The sequence below is a fragment of the Exserohilum turcica genome (genome assembly GCF_000359705.1).
Source record: "Exserohilum turcica Et28A unplaced genomic scaffold SETTUscaffold_1, whole genome shotgun sequence".
Taxonomy (NCBI): Eukaryota; Fungi; Ascomycota; class Dothideomycetes; order Pleosporales; family Pleosporaceae; genus Exserohilum; species Exserohilum turcicum.
The window spans coordinates 2,527,097-2,540,772 of NW_007359914.1; the positions used below are offsets into that span (position 1 = coordinate 2,527,097).

The 13,676-nt window shown below is 51.3% G+C and overlaps 7 protein-coding genes across 7 annotated transcripts; 2 read left to right on the top strand and 5 right to left on the bottom strand.

Annotated features, from left to right (window-relative positions):
• Positions 1-318: 318 nt before the first annotated feature.
• On the bottom strand, positions 319-1,579 carry SETTUDRAFT_85737 (uncharacterized protein; the record flags this gene model as incomplete). Its single annotated transcript, XM_008022230.1, has 4 exons — positions 319-449; positions 671-1,136; positions 1,219-1,422; positions 1,514-1,579. The coding sequence occupies 4 exons, from the start codon at positions 1,577-1,579 to the stop codon at positions 319-321; spliced, it is 867 nt and encodes a 288-aa protein (XP_008020421.1).
• Positions 1,580-2,212: 633 nt separating this feature from the next.
• SETTUDRAFT_86632 (uncharacterized protein) lies at positions 2,213-3,877 on the bottom strand (the record flags this gene model as incomplete). Its single annotated transcript, XM_008022287.1, has 4 exons — positions 2,213-3,041; positions 3,109-3,433; positions 3,481-3,714; positions 3,775-3,877. The coding sequence occupies 4 exons, from the start codon at positions 3,875-3,877 to the stop codon at positions 2,213-2,215; spliced, it is 1,491 nt and encodes a 496-aa protein (XP_008020478.1).
• Positions 3,878-4,731: 854 nt separating this feature from the next.
• On the top strand, positions 4,732-5,863 carry SETTUDRAFT_162472 (uncharacterized protein). The gene is made up of 2 exons (XM_008022730.1): positions 4,732-5,121; positions 5,170-5,863. The coding sequence occupies exons 1-2, from the start codon at positions 4,953-4,955 to the stop codon at positions 5,388-5,390; spliced, it is 390 nt and encodes a 129-aa protein (XP_008020921.1). The 5' UTR covers positions 4,732-4,952; the 3' UTR covers positions 5,391-5,863.
• A 1,126-nt stretch (positions 5,864-6,989) lies between these two features.
• SETTUDRAFT_85192 (uncharacterized protein) lies at positions 6,990-8,159 on the bottom strand (the record flags this gene model as incomplete). Its single annotated transcript, XM_008022195.1, has 1 exon — positions 6,990-8,159. The coding sequence occupies one exon, from the start codon at positions 8,157-8,159 to the stop codon at positions 6,990-6,992; it is 1,170 nt and encodes a 389-aa protein (XP_008020386.1).
• Positions 8,160-10,134: 1,975 nt separating this feature from the next.
• SETTUDRAFT_30407 (uncharacterized protein) lies at positions 10,135-11,202 on the top strand (the record flags this gene model as incomplete). The annotated part of the gene is made up of 1 exon (XM_008022034.1): positions 10,135-11,202. One exon carries the CDS (start codon positions 10,135-10,137, stop codon positions 11,200-11,202), a length of 1,068 nt encoding a protein of 355 aa, XP_008020225.1.
• Positions 11,203-11,287: 85 nt separating this feature from the next.
• Positions 11,288-11,815, bottom strand: SETTUDRAFT_162473 (uncharacterized protein). The gene has a single exon (XM_008022731.1). It carries the CDS (start codon positions 11,760-11,762, stop codon positions 11,607-11,609), a length of 156 nt encoding a protein of 51 aa, XP_008020922.1. The 5' UTR covers positions 11,763-11,815; the 3' UTR covers positions 11,288-11,606.
• Positions 11,816-11,851: 36 nt separating this feature from the next.
• Positions 11,852-13,029, bottom strand: SETTUDRAFT_162474 (uncharacterized protein). Its single transcript, XM_008022732.1, has 2 exons — positions 12,542-13,029; positions 11,852-12,491 (listed from the first exon to the last, which is right to left on the bottom strand). The coding sequence occupies exons 1-2, from the start codon at positions 12,940-12,942 to the stop codon at positions 11,927-11,929; spliced, it is 966 nt and encodes a 321-aa protein (XP_008020923.1). The 5' UTR covers positions 12,943-13,029; the 3' UTR covers positions 11,852-11,926.
• Positions 13,030-13,676: the final 647 nt, after the last annotated feature.

Sequence of the window (13,676 nt, forward strand, 5' to 3'; positions counted from 1 at the left end):
CATTTTCTCTCTCTCTCTCTCTCTCTCGATTTTTAAACAATGAATTAATGATGTTGGTTTTACCTTCTCCATTACTGAATCCGGCGTGCTGCGAATGCCAAAATTAGCAGTGTCCATGACTCATACTTACCGTTCGTTTCTTTCATTCCTAAAAAAATAAAAACCAGGAAAAACTGTCTACCATCTATCCCGTCCAAGTAGGACTCCTCAGTCCCATTTTTCAAGCATGCTGCTCCCATACGACCCCATACTATTTTCATACGCACCGCATACCTCTTTACCCTATTCGTATAATCATTGCGTTCTTCCAGACCAAACTCAAGAATGTCCAATCTGCACACCCACATGCGCACTCTGTCCGGCATCATCCTCGCGCCCCAGTTCCTCATACTCAATCTCAACATAATGATATACCCAAAACGAGCAGAATACGAATGCAGCTAGCCCCGCTAAAAAATGCAGTGAGGTACATGATGGCAATCTGTGGCTTAGAATTAGTATACAGTAATGTCATCATGGTTTTGTTTCTCCCTCTTTCCTTCATTCTGTTCCTTTCCTACTCTTTCACCTCTTTCTTGTTTGGTGCGATTTTTTTCTATTTTTTTATTTTTTTTTTATTTTTTTTGCGTGCGTTGTGAACGGGGAAAACAGGTACAAAAGACACAGAGACAAAGAAGGAGAGAGAGAGAGAGAGAGTTACTCACATTATGTCCATCTCCCCACACCTTATCGCGGCGAATAAACGGCGAGCAAACAAGAATGGTGAGGCCAGCGAGAAACGCGCAGACAGAATACGACATGAACATGAGCGGTGCTTGCCACGTGAATACCATTTTGCGCCGCGGAGCGTAGCGCGGTGCACCAGCATTGTCTGTTGTGAGAGTGAAGAGTAGAGGGCGGTATTTTGCTATGGCAATGTCAAGGGTAGTGACAGGGCGTTGCTGCTGTTGCTGTTGTTGCACAAGCGGCTTTACAGGCCCCAGCAAATTCAGCACCGTGACTTCAGACGCCGAGAGCAGAATACCAAGGATAGCCAGAATCAGGCTCATATGCCAGAAGCCGTGCGTAAGCCAATAAGCTTCTGAAATTGTGGTCCATGAGAAAGCGCCGATGACAGCGGCGGCGAGTACGGTGCACTGTTTTTGTGTTTGTTTCTTCAGTTTCAGTTAAAAATAGGGGGGGGGAGTTGGGGGAGTTTCATCTTTGGATGAAGCTTACGGAGATTGTGGTGAATTGCAATTCACTTAGTTTCCGCGCTCGCCAAGACGACAGCGCGCGCTGGAATCGTTGCGTAGTGAGTGGTGTTTCCGAGGCGAGATCGGCGAGCTTTTGCAGGGGATCGATGGTGTTGAAGTGGTAGAGCCGGTAGTATGGTAGGGTTGCTATCTTGACGAATACGGTTTCGAGAAAGACCCATAAACGCTGGCCAAGAGTCAGTTGGTCATGTTTCCGCTTTGATTACGGGAGACTTCTGGCAGTAATATGAGATCCAACAAGAAGCTCAGAATCCTACCTCGAGAATCTGTGTGACAGCCCTGAAGGCGCGCACGAGCGCTGTGATGCCTTGGGCGAATAGCATCCGAATGCTGAAACCTAGACGACTTGGCGGCGGTAATTTCCCGCTCATCGGGGATTGCTGTGAGTCTTCTATGTATGCTGATTGTGCAGCACCACTACGGCATTGTTAATGCGAAACAAGATGATCGACGGGGACAAATGTCAGAACCCCCGCGGCGAGGCTCAGCCATGGTAAAGTCACCGGTAATGGCGGGGGGCACCGAACAAGCGGTTCACGGAGCAGGGCTGAGCAGAAGTATAATTGGCTGGTTGTCAGCCTCGTAGCCTAGAAGGGCGCGGCTGAAGTGCGGCTGAGACTGTTCGCTTAGCTATACCCATCTCGGGCTTGAGACAAGGCTGACGGGAGAGCCCTGATGTTTGAGTTCTGCCTTGCTTTTGGGGGTCAAAATCTACAAGTCTAGCTCACAGGAAAACCATCAGTCAATTCGACATTAAATTGCTTACATAAATTCGTGCTGCGCCTGGTGGCTACATGTATGCTGAAGAATACAGGGATATCGTAAAAAACACTAGAAAACAAGCCGTTATGCGATGGAAGATAAGAAGGCAAGCTTCTGAATGTACAAAGTCCACAACGTCTCTTCCCCATGCCCATGTTCTAACAGTGGCATGTGCGGGAGCGGCCATTCTCCACCTAATACTCCCATTTTTTATACCTCGGCTGTCTGAGCGCATCTGCATCTGGTTCTTCGCGATGGAAACTGTTCCAATGCTGGTTGAACAAGTCGAGTGTTTCATATGTGGTTTCGTGGCAATCGACATCCTCGCACTGGTATTGGGAAGCTGCTAGCGAGAAGCGTTGCCAGCGAGACCTGTCTGCCATGCGGCTTCGACGGATCTCGACAAGATGGCGCGCACAGCTCTCGATATTATCAATGTTTTCAAGCTGAGCTGCCCAGCGATAGAAGCCATCCTGGATCTTCCGTAGAGTTTTATGGCCCGGATGCTTCGTTGTCCAGCCGTTTGGCTTCCAGTCGTCCAACTCTATGTCCAGGCCTATTTCGTCGTTGAACCGCCACAAGTTCTCCAACCTCCGAGTTTCCAGCGATCGTGCGACTATGCGAGGATCAGTGGCTACAGCTGCAATGTGTCTCACTCTTCGAAGTATTCCTCTGCCCTCGCCCTTGTCATTTGCTCTCGCAGTTCCAATACTGACGATTGCGCTGAAGCAGTCACGCCCATAGAGTGCTTCAACTTCCATCATTCCAACTTCTGTAGGGTTGTTGGTGTCCCCGAAGCCGCCATCGGAGAAGTAGATTCTCTCTCTTGAATTGCCTTCGCCTAAGCATATCTTGAACTCGTCAAAGTACATTGGTGCAGCCGTGGCAGCCCGGGCCACCTGCCATAGTTTCATTTCCTCTGCCGGGCCGTAATTAAGATAACGACTCCCCAGTGATAGCCTGTTGAGATTATTGTAGGATCGGAGAATATAGAGGCTCTCTGGATCAATTCCCACATCATTTCTTGTTCATCGCAGAGTTGTCACTATTCTAGACTTCTGATTAGCACATCTGGAGCTATTCCCAGGACGTCGTGGCAGAACTCGGTTGAGGAAAGTCAGGGGCTACGAACACGTTACATGTGTCTTGCAATGTGGGGAAAAACGGTTCCCTGAAGCCATTTCGGTTGAAGGCAGATCTCTCGCAACGTCGCCGCGTAACATCTTTGAAGACTTTTTTCATAGAATTCGCATCGTATTTCGACCAGGGTACGAAGCCTAGATTGCGCTGGGAGCACCATCGCGGATGGCCAAATATCTGGTGACTGAGATCCTCGTACTCTTTCATACAATCTGCGACGCTCATTCGAAGTCTCCCCAGCATGATTGCAATAAGACTAGCGCACGTTAGCAAACCTTCTCAGCTACACAAATTTCTTTTTCGTACCCTCCTGTACTAGAACCGCACATAAAGTCAAAATAGTGGCAAGGTAGGTACTTCTGGGTAGCAGAGAGCTGCTGGTAGGGTACTGGTCGGCCTTCGCGTTGTGCAACGTTTGGAGGAAATTCATCTGGCCAGAAGCTGTCCGACCGACCCGGATGCAAACGACCAGCCTGACGAGCGTCTTCTCGCGCTATAGCTTCCATCAGTCTCCCTAGCACAAGAAGTGTCCAATACCCTCGTATTCCGCCTCCATCTTAGTAAACGTCAGCATAAGACAGTCAGATGTGCGTATGTAGAGCGTCAAAATAACTACCTAGACTTAGGAGATTGTGCCTGCTCCAGGCACCATTGCGGGTGCCGGTACTAACTCTGGCCGGGCGTGGGAAAGATTGTGCCTCTTGACTGCTATCATCCATGTTTCTTTGATTAGCTCTATCTCTAGGATAATGAAACAGTGATCTACAAAGTGCGGAGCGCTAAGTCTGGGCGCTGTTCTTTATGTCAACACTTCAAGATGCATACTTAGTCAATGATCGGGCGCCAATATTACGAGCTGAAGACACCCGTAGCGGAATCTGGATCTGCAGCAATAGCAGTCGGATATTGTGTGGCTTTGGGGGGCTGAGCCATCACATAGCGCACAAGGCTGTGAGCCGTGTCACGTGGTTGTTGGACCGATTTCATATCTCAACAAGAGATGGAATTTGCCGAAGTAGCTGATAGAAAACATGGTATTCGAAGCGAATGCGCCCTTCAAGAGTAGGATGCTGCGGCACGATGCTATGGATCTTTGTCATTTAGCGAGACACCGCGGGCGCATGACACAAAGCCCTGCTGCACCATTCGCTTGCGTATGTCAACGCATGCGTTACGCACATTCAGCTGAAAGCTCGTACGAAAAGATGGAGGGGTCGGTGGCGCTTCGATTGGCCGGCAAACTTCAGCTGCTGAGCCGGCTGCAGCCTCAATGATATGCTGACCGGTTGCCGCACATAGCGCCGGCTGCTAGGCACTGTGGCTTCTGAGGGTTCTTTCTCAAGGCAAGAACTCCCTTAACGGAGCTGAGGATGCGTGTGTGAAGCGATCGGTTAACATAAGTGACTAGAAAGACTGGGTCGCATAGCCTCACCCCTTGCAAGGAAGGTTTCACCACCTTATGAGATGCGGGCACGTAGTGGCAAGATCACCAGGTCTTGCACTGTGGCGCTTTAATGTCGTGGCTCATCGGCAGACCGACTTGTGCTTTATTCGCTTCCGCGATTGGCTGCCCGATGAATAGACCATATGACCGGAGTATGCACCGTGTCCATTATTACCGGGGGCAGAGGTGAATCTTTGCATAAGATCGAAGCCCCCTCCTGTGCCTCAGCGTAGCGTCATGTCGTATGCCGAAGTAACAACTCCTCCAAAGACATCCACCCCCTTCAACTTTGAACTCTGAATACACCGCACATTTCGCATACACTCATATCCGATACTCTGTTCATCTCAATGGGGTTTGCGACACACACACTGTCCAAGAATCTGGCCAAAGGGAAAGAGCCAGCCCCCCAAAGACCGACGCGAACAAACAGCTGGGATCGAGCCGTCATATTTGACCCCAGGAAAAACAGCGTTGATATCCGTAAGAAGAGCGAAGTCGCCAAAACGGTACAGAATGGTGAGTGTGCGTCTGTTTCTTCCTGGCTTCTTATTGACGACAGGTCAGGAGATTTCCCTTGTCGAGAGATCACATTACCCAGGAAGACGAAAGAGCTGTCGCTTTTCGTAGGGCACGACGATGAGACGGCGCTGAGGACTGAGAATGAGCGCAAAACTGATGACGTGTTCTTGGCTAGGCTCAACCTTGATCACCTCGGCTTGTCAAACCGCGCGCGGCTTCGCCTTGGCTATCTGAAGACACTGTACGTTTACAATGGAATTGCGTAACCTTGGTCCAGAGAAGTGTTTCCTTTCGGCTTCTTTTTTTTGTTTCTTCATGTAGTTTACAATCATTGTTCTCAGCGAGGACATGATTATGTATATTAATGATGGGCGAAAGTGGAGTTCTTTCTGATTGCGCAGGCGTCCTTGAGTAAGCGCGTTGGAGGCTGCTTACAATCGCTGTTGTGGAACGTAGCAGATGAATAGAGTGCAAATTTGATGTTGATAAGGTGACGCCCGATGACTGCGACGGGTTCTACTGCAGATTAACAGTGCTGAGCAGATGGTGGGGATGAAAGACAGGTGGGGGAGAAAGAACAGCAAGGCTAAGCCACGTGGACAGCAACCGGGGTTAAGATGCGTAGTCGGTACAGTGTCTCGGCGAGCCGTAATCGACGCAGCTTTTCTGTTAGCTGTGATCCGAGGCTGATACAATGGAAACAGAAGAAATATTAGGATGTTGAGATTGACGTTCAAAGATGAGGTTGAGGTAAGGCAGAGGAGGCCGGTCAGGAAGGAACGCCTAGACAGCTTTGGTGCTGAGGACAATGACGAAAGCGGTTAGCGCCATGGTCCTCCAAGTTGGCGCAACATCGCCATTATCACATCTCAGTGGTCGTCGCCAAGTCCGACGAAACATGCGCATATAAGCGCCCAAAAGACCATTTTTCAACAGACACGCATATATTGCTAGGAATGCGCTTGGTGCTATCGCGGAAGCGGCACGGCACGGGCGCCCGCTTAAATGCAATGCATAACATGCGCGCCCCCCTTTCTGTCTCCAGTGTGAGCCCCGACGTCCGAACTCCTGGAGGCCCCGGACCCTCAAGCCCCCAGATCCTCCTCCTCATCTCCATTTATGCACCTACCACATTCTGTATCCTACCTCCGAAATTCCCACACCAAAGCACTGCTCTCCATAGCCTCCGAGCGTCAGACCAATACAACCCATTCTTGTCAGAAACATTTCTCACCTTAAATGCACAACCGGTAACTTAAGCGATAACGCTGCAACGGCGCGCGGGAGTATGTACATTGACTAGCGGTCTAACTCCCGTTGATGTCTATGTCAGCACTATCTCTCACTAGTAACAACTGTTTCGAGCCGTTTTCATATAGCTTTGCGACAATTAAAACCTGTCCCTAACCTGACATGGGGTGCCTGTCTGCTTTAGCCAAAACTTTTGGCGGCTGTATCGGTTATGCGGCTGTGGTGGTTTGGTTAGCGTCGACATAGCTTGCATTCGGGGCCTATCACATACTATTGATTCTTTAGCGTCCAAGTACGCCTATGTATGGCAGAGAAACTGCACAGTGATTGAGACAGGAGACACTCGCTGTAAAGCTCAAGGCGGGTGTCCAAAACATCCAGGCTGTGCGTCTTCGTGTTAGTACGAGGGGATTGTTAGAACATGTGGAAAGCTTCTGCTGGAGCATCACGGTTACAATTGCGCCTCATGCAAATAACAAGCTGATGATTGAATTGTGAACTCGTAAAAAATTTCGTAGAAGAAATGGGTATATACATAGAAATCTAGTTCTGTTCCAAAAGGAGGAAGAGAACCTTCAAGCGAGCATAGAAAGAAGCAATACCAGGCTTCACATCTAGAGCTCGCTGTTGCCAACCCAAGGGTTGGAAGCCTTCCAGCTGACAATCTCAGGACCAATCTTCTTGAGGTCGCCCACACCGATGTTGGCAGCGTCGTTGAGGAGCTCGTACTTGAGCATGTCGGCGGCGGCCTTGACACCGTCGGCGCCATAGATGTTTGCGAACATGAAAGGCCTGCCAACACCAACGGCGCGGACTCCGAGAGCAAGCAGCTTCAAGATGTCAGTGCCGTAGCGAACACCGCCGTCGGCGTAAACCTCAATCTCCTTGAAGATGGAGGGGTCCTCCTGGTGAATCTCCATGGCGACCTGGAGAGAAGATGGCGATGTGTCGGATTGACGGCCACCGTGGTTAGAGAGGAAGATGGCCTTGCAACCGTTCTTGACAGCTTCACGGGCGTCCTCAACCGTCTGGATACCCTTGGGGATAATGGGAAGGGAAGTCATGTTGGAAAGTTGGCGGTAGAGATCCCAGGTGAGCAGACTGAGAGACGAGTCGGCAGATCCAACAGCGAAGCGCTTAGCACGATGCCTGACGCCATCACCAGCAGAGTCGACGGTCATGACAATGGCCTTGGCACCGACCTTCTCAATTCGCTTGAACAGTTCCTGCGTCTGGGTCATGTTCTCGGTCAGGTAGACCTGCTGGAAGAGGACCTGCTCGGAACCGTTGGCGCGGGCAGCATAGATGTCTTCCATACTCTTGGAAGAGAAGAGCGAAGCCATGTAGAGGATGTTGGCGTCGCCTGCTCCCTTGGCAAGGCCGACCTCGGCGATGGGGTTTGCGTAGTCGGCACGGGCGCAAGGCGAGATGAAGAAGGGCGCCGAGAAGTTGTGGCCAAGAATGGTCGTGGGAAGAGAGGCGCCGACGTTGAGGATGTCCTTGAAAACGCGGGGGCGAAGGCGGTACCGAGAGAAGATCTCGAGGTTGTTGCGGTAGGACCACTCGCCCGCTGCACCATTACGGTAGTAGGTGTAGTCCTTCACGCCCATGAAGTTGCGTGCGACCCACTGGAAGTCAGGCAGGCCGACGAGAGCCTTGAGTGGAGGTAGGGTCTTGTTGGTGACATAGCCGCCGAGCTGCTCCTCGATGCCCGTGTCTGGCTCGTCCAAAAAGGGACGAGCCGCAAGCGCGCAAGCGGCAAAGGCAAGGACGGAGAAACGCATCTTGGGTAGTAAAGACCGTGAGTTGGAGAAGAGAAAAGATCGACTGTGGTAGGGTGTGGTGTGCCGTGGTGGTGGGAATTGCAACGACAGCAAAGGCAAGACTTTTATATATCCCGTTCACGTAGGTCGGCCATGCATACATGGGGATATTGCAGGGGGCCGTGCAAGAAAGTCGCAACTAGATGGCATCCCAAGCAGGAACGTACCCATGGCTGTCAAGTTTGCACAACCCCTGCTGTTCCAGGATGCATATGTACCAGACTCTGGGTCAATGGTACTAGCGGCATGGCCTGCCCAGTTGGCGTTTTGAAACCAAAATGCGTCATCCGCGCCCGGTAGCCGGGGCCATTGTTTATATTAACAAGCCTGGCAAAACGTCAAAGGTGGAGCCGCGCCGGGCTCTAGAAGAGCCGCCAAGGTGTTGCAGGAGACTACTACAACCATGTAGGCGTTTAGCATGTATTGGGTGCCCAGAAGCTGCCACGCGATCGGTCCGAAGTGCTTGATAACAGGTTTGTCACTTCAGGCACGCGAGAGATTTACACCAAAAGCGAGTGTCGGAAGGCGCATGGCGTGCGCGTGATTGGCTGAGCTGCGCAAAAACTCCGTGACGACGTTGAGATTGCGCCGCCCGGCACGAGCGGGGACTTGGCCAGCAACGTCGCTTGCTCCGGATCCAATGATTTGTTCTTTTGTACGAGTAGTCTCGCGTACACAGTCGTCGTCGAGTAGGACTGAGCAACGGATGGATTTTATGCACGGGTTGCACTCCCCAGAGACGACGCATCGGCCAGGCAGTCGCACATGGGCGTGGGCTGCCGCCAGCCCAGGTGTACGCGGGAGCAGCAAACCAGGGCTCGTGTACGGCGCGTATCTGTCGCCGTTTCCAGGTGGTTCGTCTGGTGCATGGGGCGCGAGGCACGATTGCCTTGTCTGTCGACGTTATCAGCTGTTGCAGACCAGTGCATCAGATAATCTGGCGGCTGCGATCAAGAGGCCCCTCCGAAATAGGGCCTAGGCGGTCTTGCGCTCCATCATGGCGCGGGCTGCGAGGACGGATGCGGAAGCTCACTATGGCTGGGCCGGCGAAAATCTCTGCGGCGAGATAGCGGACAGTCTCGAAGAAAATGCTCTGTCGGGAGGCTTGGAAGGATGCAAAACAGCGCGGGAAGGAGATGCTGCAGTACCAGCTAGCTGTCTTGGCGCCCCGCCTCTGTCAGCACTCTCTTCCAAGCTCCCGCCTTGCGCGTGCCATGGCTGCTCACAATCATACACAGCCGTCGAGGATATACCCGTCCAACGCCCGCCTCTGTTTCAAATGTCCTGTATCTATTTCTTGCCGCTCCCGCTGCCTTTGTTTTGCATACATGAAAGCCCGAAGCCCGCGCGCTGACCTCGCGACTGACTCTGCTTTCCGCGCTTGCACCTGATGCGCCGACATATGCCCTTTTAGTCGTTTTTTGATCCTGGTACACTTTCTCGCCACCATGGCGCTCCGCCTCATACACACACGCACGCCTTGTCACGATGCAACCGTGGGTAATATATCACTTTTCTGGACTGACTAGCACAGGTGCTCGGTAGCCGGTACGCACAAATGCACAACCACGCCTTGTCATGTTCCGCCGAGTACCCGCTGCTATCCCAATGTATTTGGCCGAGACGTGGACATGCTTACGGCTAAGTTGCACAGCGAGCCCTTTTCCGAGGTCCACGCCGCTCTCCCTTTCCGGGTATTTTTTCGCGCAGCCAGCAGCCTTCGCAGCCTTTGTGGCGAGCCGACTCGGTGACACACTCACACTTACACTTCGCAACGGTCCAAATATCGCAACAACGCTCTTTCCAAGAAATGCGGGGAAGGCTTGCTCCGGAAGCGGGGTCACTCGTCACATCATCCGCTTGCCGTCCTGTCAGCATGCTCCATACATACATACGTAGTACTATACATACCTCATAGCACCGAGCCACGCCTCTCATGCCGACCATCCTCCGCGCCGCAGCATGCCACGCATCTCCCGTCTTTCTCAGCGCGCGCCAGTCAACAGACAAGGCGATATCGCTGATCAAGCGGGCCGCCTCGTACAAGGCCAACTTGGTAGTCTTTCCCGAAACCTACATCTCTGCATTCCCCATTTGGAGCTCGCTCCGCCCGCCGACTGAGAACCACCATCTTTTCCAGCGCATGGTGCAGGAGTCAGTCTATGCCGACGGTGACGAGATGGGAGCAATCCGCGAAGCGGCGCGCGCAAGCGGTGTGTTGGTGAGCCTCGGCTTTAGCGAAAAATCGCGCCATAGTAACGGCTGCCTCTACAACTCGAATCTCACCATCGGGTCCGACGGCGGGGTGCTCGTGCATCATCGAAAGCTCGTTCCAACCTTCTTCGAAAAATTGACATGGAGTCCTGGAGACGGTTACGGGCTGAGGGTTGCTAGCACCCAGTTTGGGCGAATCGGCACCCTCATATGTGGCGAGAACACTAATGCACTTGCAAGATACGCCATGATTGCACAAGCTGAACAGGTTCACATTTCGACATGGCCGGCAATCTGGCCTACCCGGCCGTCACCGAAGATCCCACCGAGAGCCAAGAGTGATGATCAGCCGACCACCCCAAGCATCGTACATGAGGCCAATTACAATAACGTCGCAGCCAACAGGACGCGCGTAGCAGCGCATTGCTTCGAAGCAAAGTGCTTTGGTATCGCCTGCTCTAGTCACTTGGGCCAAGACGCCATTGAAACCATCACTGACGGTGCGGGTCAGCCGGATGTTGTAGCCAACACGTTGCGTACTGTCCCGCGCGCTGCAACCTTCTTCCTAGACCCTACTGGTGCCCCACTTCCCGCCTTCACCTACGAAGGCTCGGAGAAACACTACGTCGAAGCACTTCAGTCTGAGGAAGGTATTTTGTACGCGGATATGAACCTAGACGACTGTATAGAGGGGAAACAATATCATGACGTTGTTGGGGGCTATCAGAGACTAGACGTCTTTGATCTCAAAGTCGACCGATCCAGAAAAGACCCGGTAAGGTTTACATAAAGCTATGCCCAGTCGTGAAATCTGGAATTAACAATTACGTCATATTGCAACCAAGTTACTAAGCGTCTTTGAAAAAAACGAAATTGTATCTCCTAAAGGGTGATTATGTAAATCTGTCAGATGAAAACTGTTCAAATATCCTTCTTGCACCTACCCTCTAATACAGTTGAATAAAGAAGAAAAGAAGCTTCTCTTCGTCTCCAGACTGCTGGGCCTCAAGAGAAGAACCACGCCTCCCTAAGCCAACCAAGCAACGTCAAATGAGGAAAAAGGGTCCCCCTACCCTACCAACGTATCGGTACCTATGTACATCTATAAACAGATAGCAGTCTACCCCAGAACACGGACTGATCAATCAAAAGTAATAGCCACCACATCCAACCTGCAACCTACTGTCGCTAGCCTCAAGACCCTGTTACGTATTCTAACCATTTTTTCTCTCCTGTTCTTGGCTCTGCTGTATATTCATATATAAACGGCCCAATAATCCCGGTAGCCACGTTTATTTTAGGGGGGAGGGTTTCTTGGCTTTCTGCAATGCAATGCTGGACTAGTTGCATTGTTTTTACAAGTGTCTGCAGGGCTCTACGGGCTTGGCAGAATAGTGAGTTTAGGTTAGTTCGTAACGGCTTGGTTGGTTGTTTTATGAGTGATTTTGACGTGCGGACCCAGCAGCGGCTTTCGCAACGCAGTAGAGTACGCAATATAGATTAGCGGTGAGGTACTATACCCTGTACGACTGCAATGTCCGGAAACTGGTTCCAGCCTCTTCTCGTCGTTGGAACCTTCTGCGTTTCTGAGAAGGGCCACGCTGATCGATATCCTCGTCCTCAGAGGCTGTATCAGAGGCTTGACTTACGGACGTGTGTAGCTCTCGTAGATTCAGCATGTCGTTCGGTTGTGGGCTCTTTTCCGTAGTGGAGCTGTCGTTTTTTACTGTGACAGTGGCCCTGTCTGCGTCTATCTGAGACATGACAAATGACGAAGAGGTGCCTTCCATATGAATGTTTGGAACCATCTGAGCCACAGGTACCTGATATTGTCCAGCACTTGGCCAGCTCGTGCCTCCTATACTGAAAGGCAGTGATCTATTCGTCGTGGGATTTGACGATATAAATACAACGTCTGGGTCTGGTGGCAATACACTGAATTGCCCAATCATCGGACTGCGAGCAGCTGCATATGGCGGTTCCATCTTTATGACAGGTTCGTCACCAGAACGTGATCCAGTGGTTCTAATTTCGCGAGACGTACGCTGTAGTGTCAAACAGTAGACAAAAGTTCGTATCCTACAGTGGTGGGTTAACTTTGTCTCGTGTTGTACGCATGGGCTACTGACTTCACACGATCGAATTGGTTGTTGTAGATGAGGTAACGTGGATAAATATCCTCGTTATCTGTCATGGTCAGAAAAGGACCCGTTCTGCCATCATTCCAGATAATTGGACCATATTCCCCAATGAGGTCCTCGATTTTTTGTTGCGTGAAGTTCTCTTGAGCCTCGATGTCTTCGTAGAACTCTTCCCAGGAGTTGTATCTCTGTGATAATTCTTCCGCTATCGTTTTCGTCGCTATGTAAAAGTCTCCAACTCTGCCAGGATACACTTGAGGACCGGACCGCGATCTGGATCTCGATAGGCTACGAAACCCAAGCAGGTCCGTGTATGTCTGAGTTCTGGCGGTTTTGCCGGCGGAGAGAAGTAGATGGCGTTTTGCCTCTGCCTGCGTGAGCACCGACATCTTTGCTTCAGTGTGCGAGAGAAGTACGGCTTGCACAAGGTCTGGCTGTGGAAATGAGATAAGAGATTGATTGATGGCTTCAAACAGATAGCTAATTGTGTGCTGGCCGCCACAACAACAGCGAAGACTATGTTTTTGAGAAGGTTGCTATAGATGAGCGCAAAGAGACACCTTGCTGACTCACGCCTATAAGAAATACGGCAATTCACGCTAGTAACTGTCGTCCGTGATACACTCACATGTCCGCGGACCTGCAGGCTGCACGTCGTGTAGATCCTTGCTTAGAATAAGATGAACATGAGATATGGACACTGGCAGCAGTTGTCCTTTGCTCACAGGCAGCAGCGTTATGCAGGTCGAAGTGGTCTGAGAATGATGATTTCGTCCACTCACACAAAGCAATAGTGTCCTCAACAATAGGGGCTTCTCCCGTAGAGGAATTGCTGGACATCGCTTGGAAATAACGGATGTCTCGCTTGCGCCACCTGCAGGGGAAGCAGATTATGGCGCATCACTGAGGTGATGTTAGGGGCCTTTAAACAGGACTGCGGAGCCCAATAGGCTTGGAAGCGGAACATGGTCTAAGCGCGTCTGCTTCACCGTGATGTTGCTACAGCGCAGTGCCCTAAGTCAGTTGAACCAGTTGGTTCTGTGTTCCTTTTACTCCGAATCAATGCCATTTGACAGCTCTCTTAGCTGGTACCTCACAGACTCTTTCTTGCTTTAGAAGACAG

What these genes read in the sequence shown, in the direction of transcription:
- SETTUDRAFT_162472 (XM_008022730.1), top strand. Translation starts at nt 4,953, where the DNA reads ATGGGGTTTGCGACACACACACTGTCCAAGAATCTGGCCAAAGGGAAA. An exon ending in CGCCAAAACGGTACAGAATG is followed by an intron (nt 5,122 to 5,169) that starts GTGAGTGTGCGT and finishes ACGACAGGTCAG; the next exon opens with GAGATTTCCCTTGTCGAGAG.
- SETTUDRAFT_162473 (XM_008022731.1), bottom strand. Translation starts at nt 11,762, where the DNA reads ATGCAACTAGTCCAGCATTGCATTGCAGAAAGCCAAGAAACCCTCCCC.
- SETTUDRAFT_162474 (XM_008022732.1), bottom strand. Translation starts at nt 12,942, where the DNA reads ATGTCGGTGCTCACGCAGGCAGAGGCAAAACGCCATCTACTTCTCTCC. An exon ending in AACCAATTCGATCGTGTGAA is followed by an intron (nt 12,492 to 12,541) that starts GTCAGTAGCCCA and finishes CCACCACTGTAG; the next exon opens with GATACGAACTTTTGTCTACT.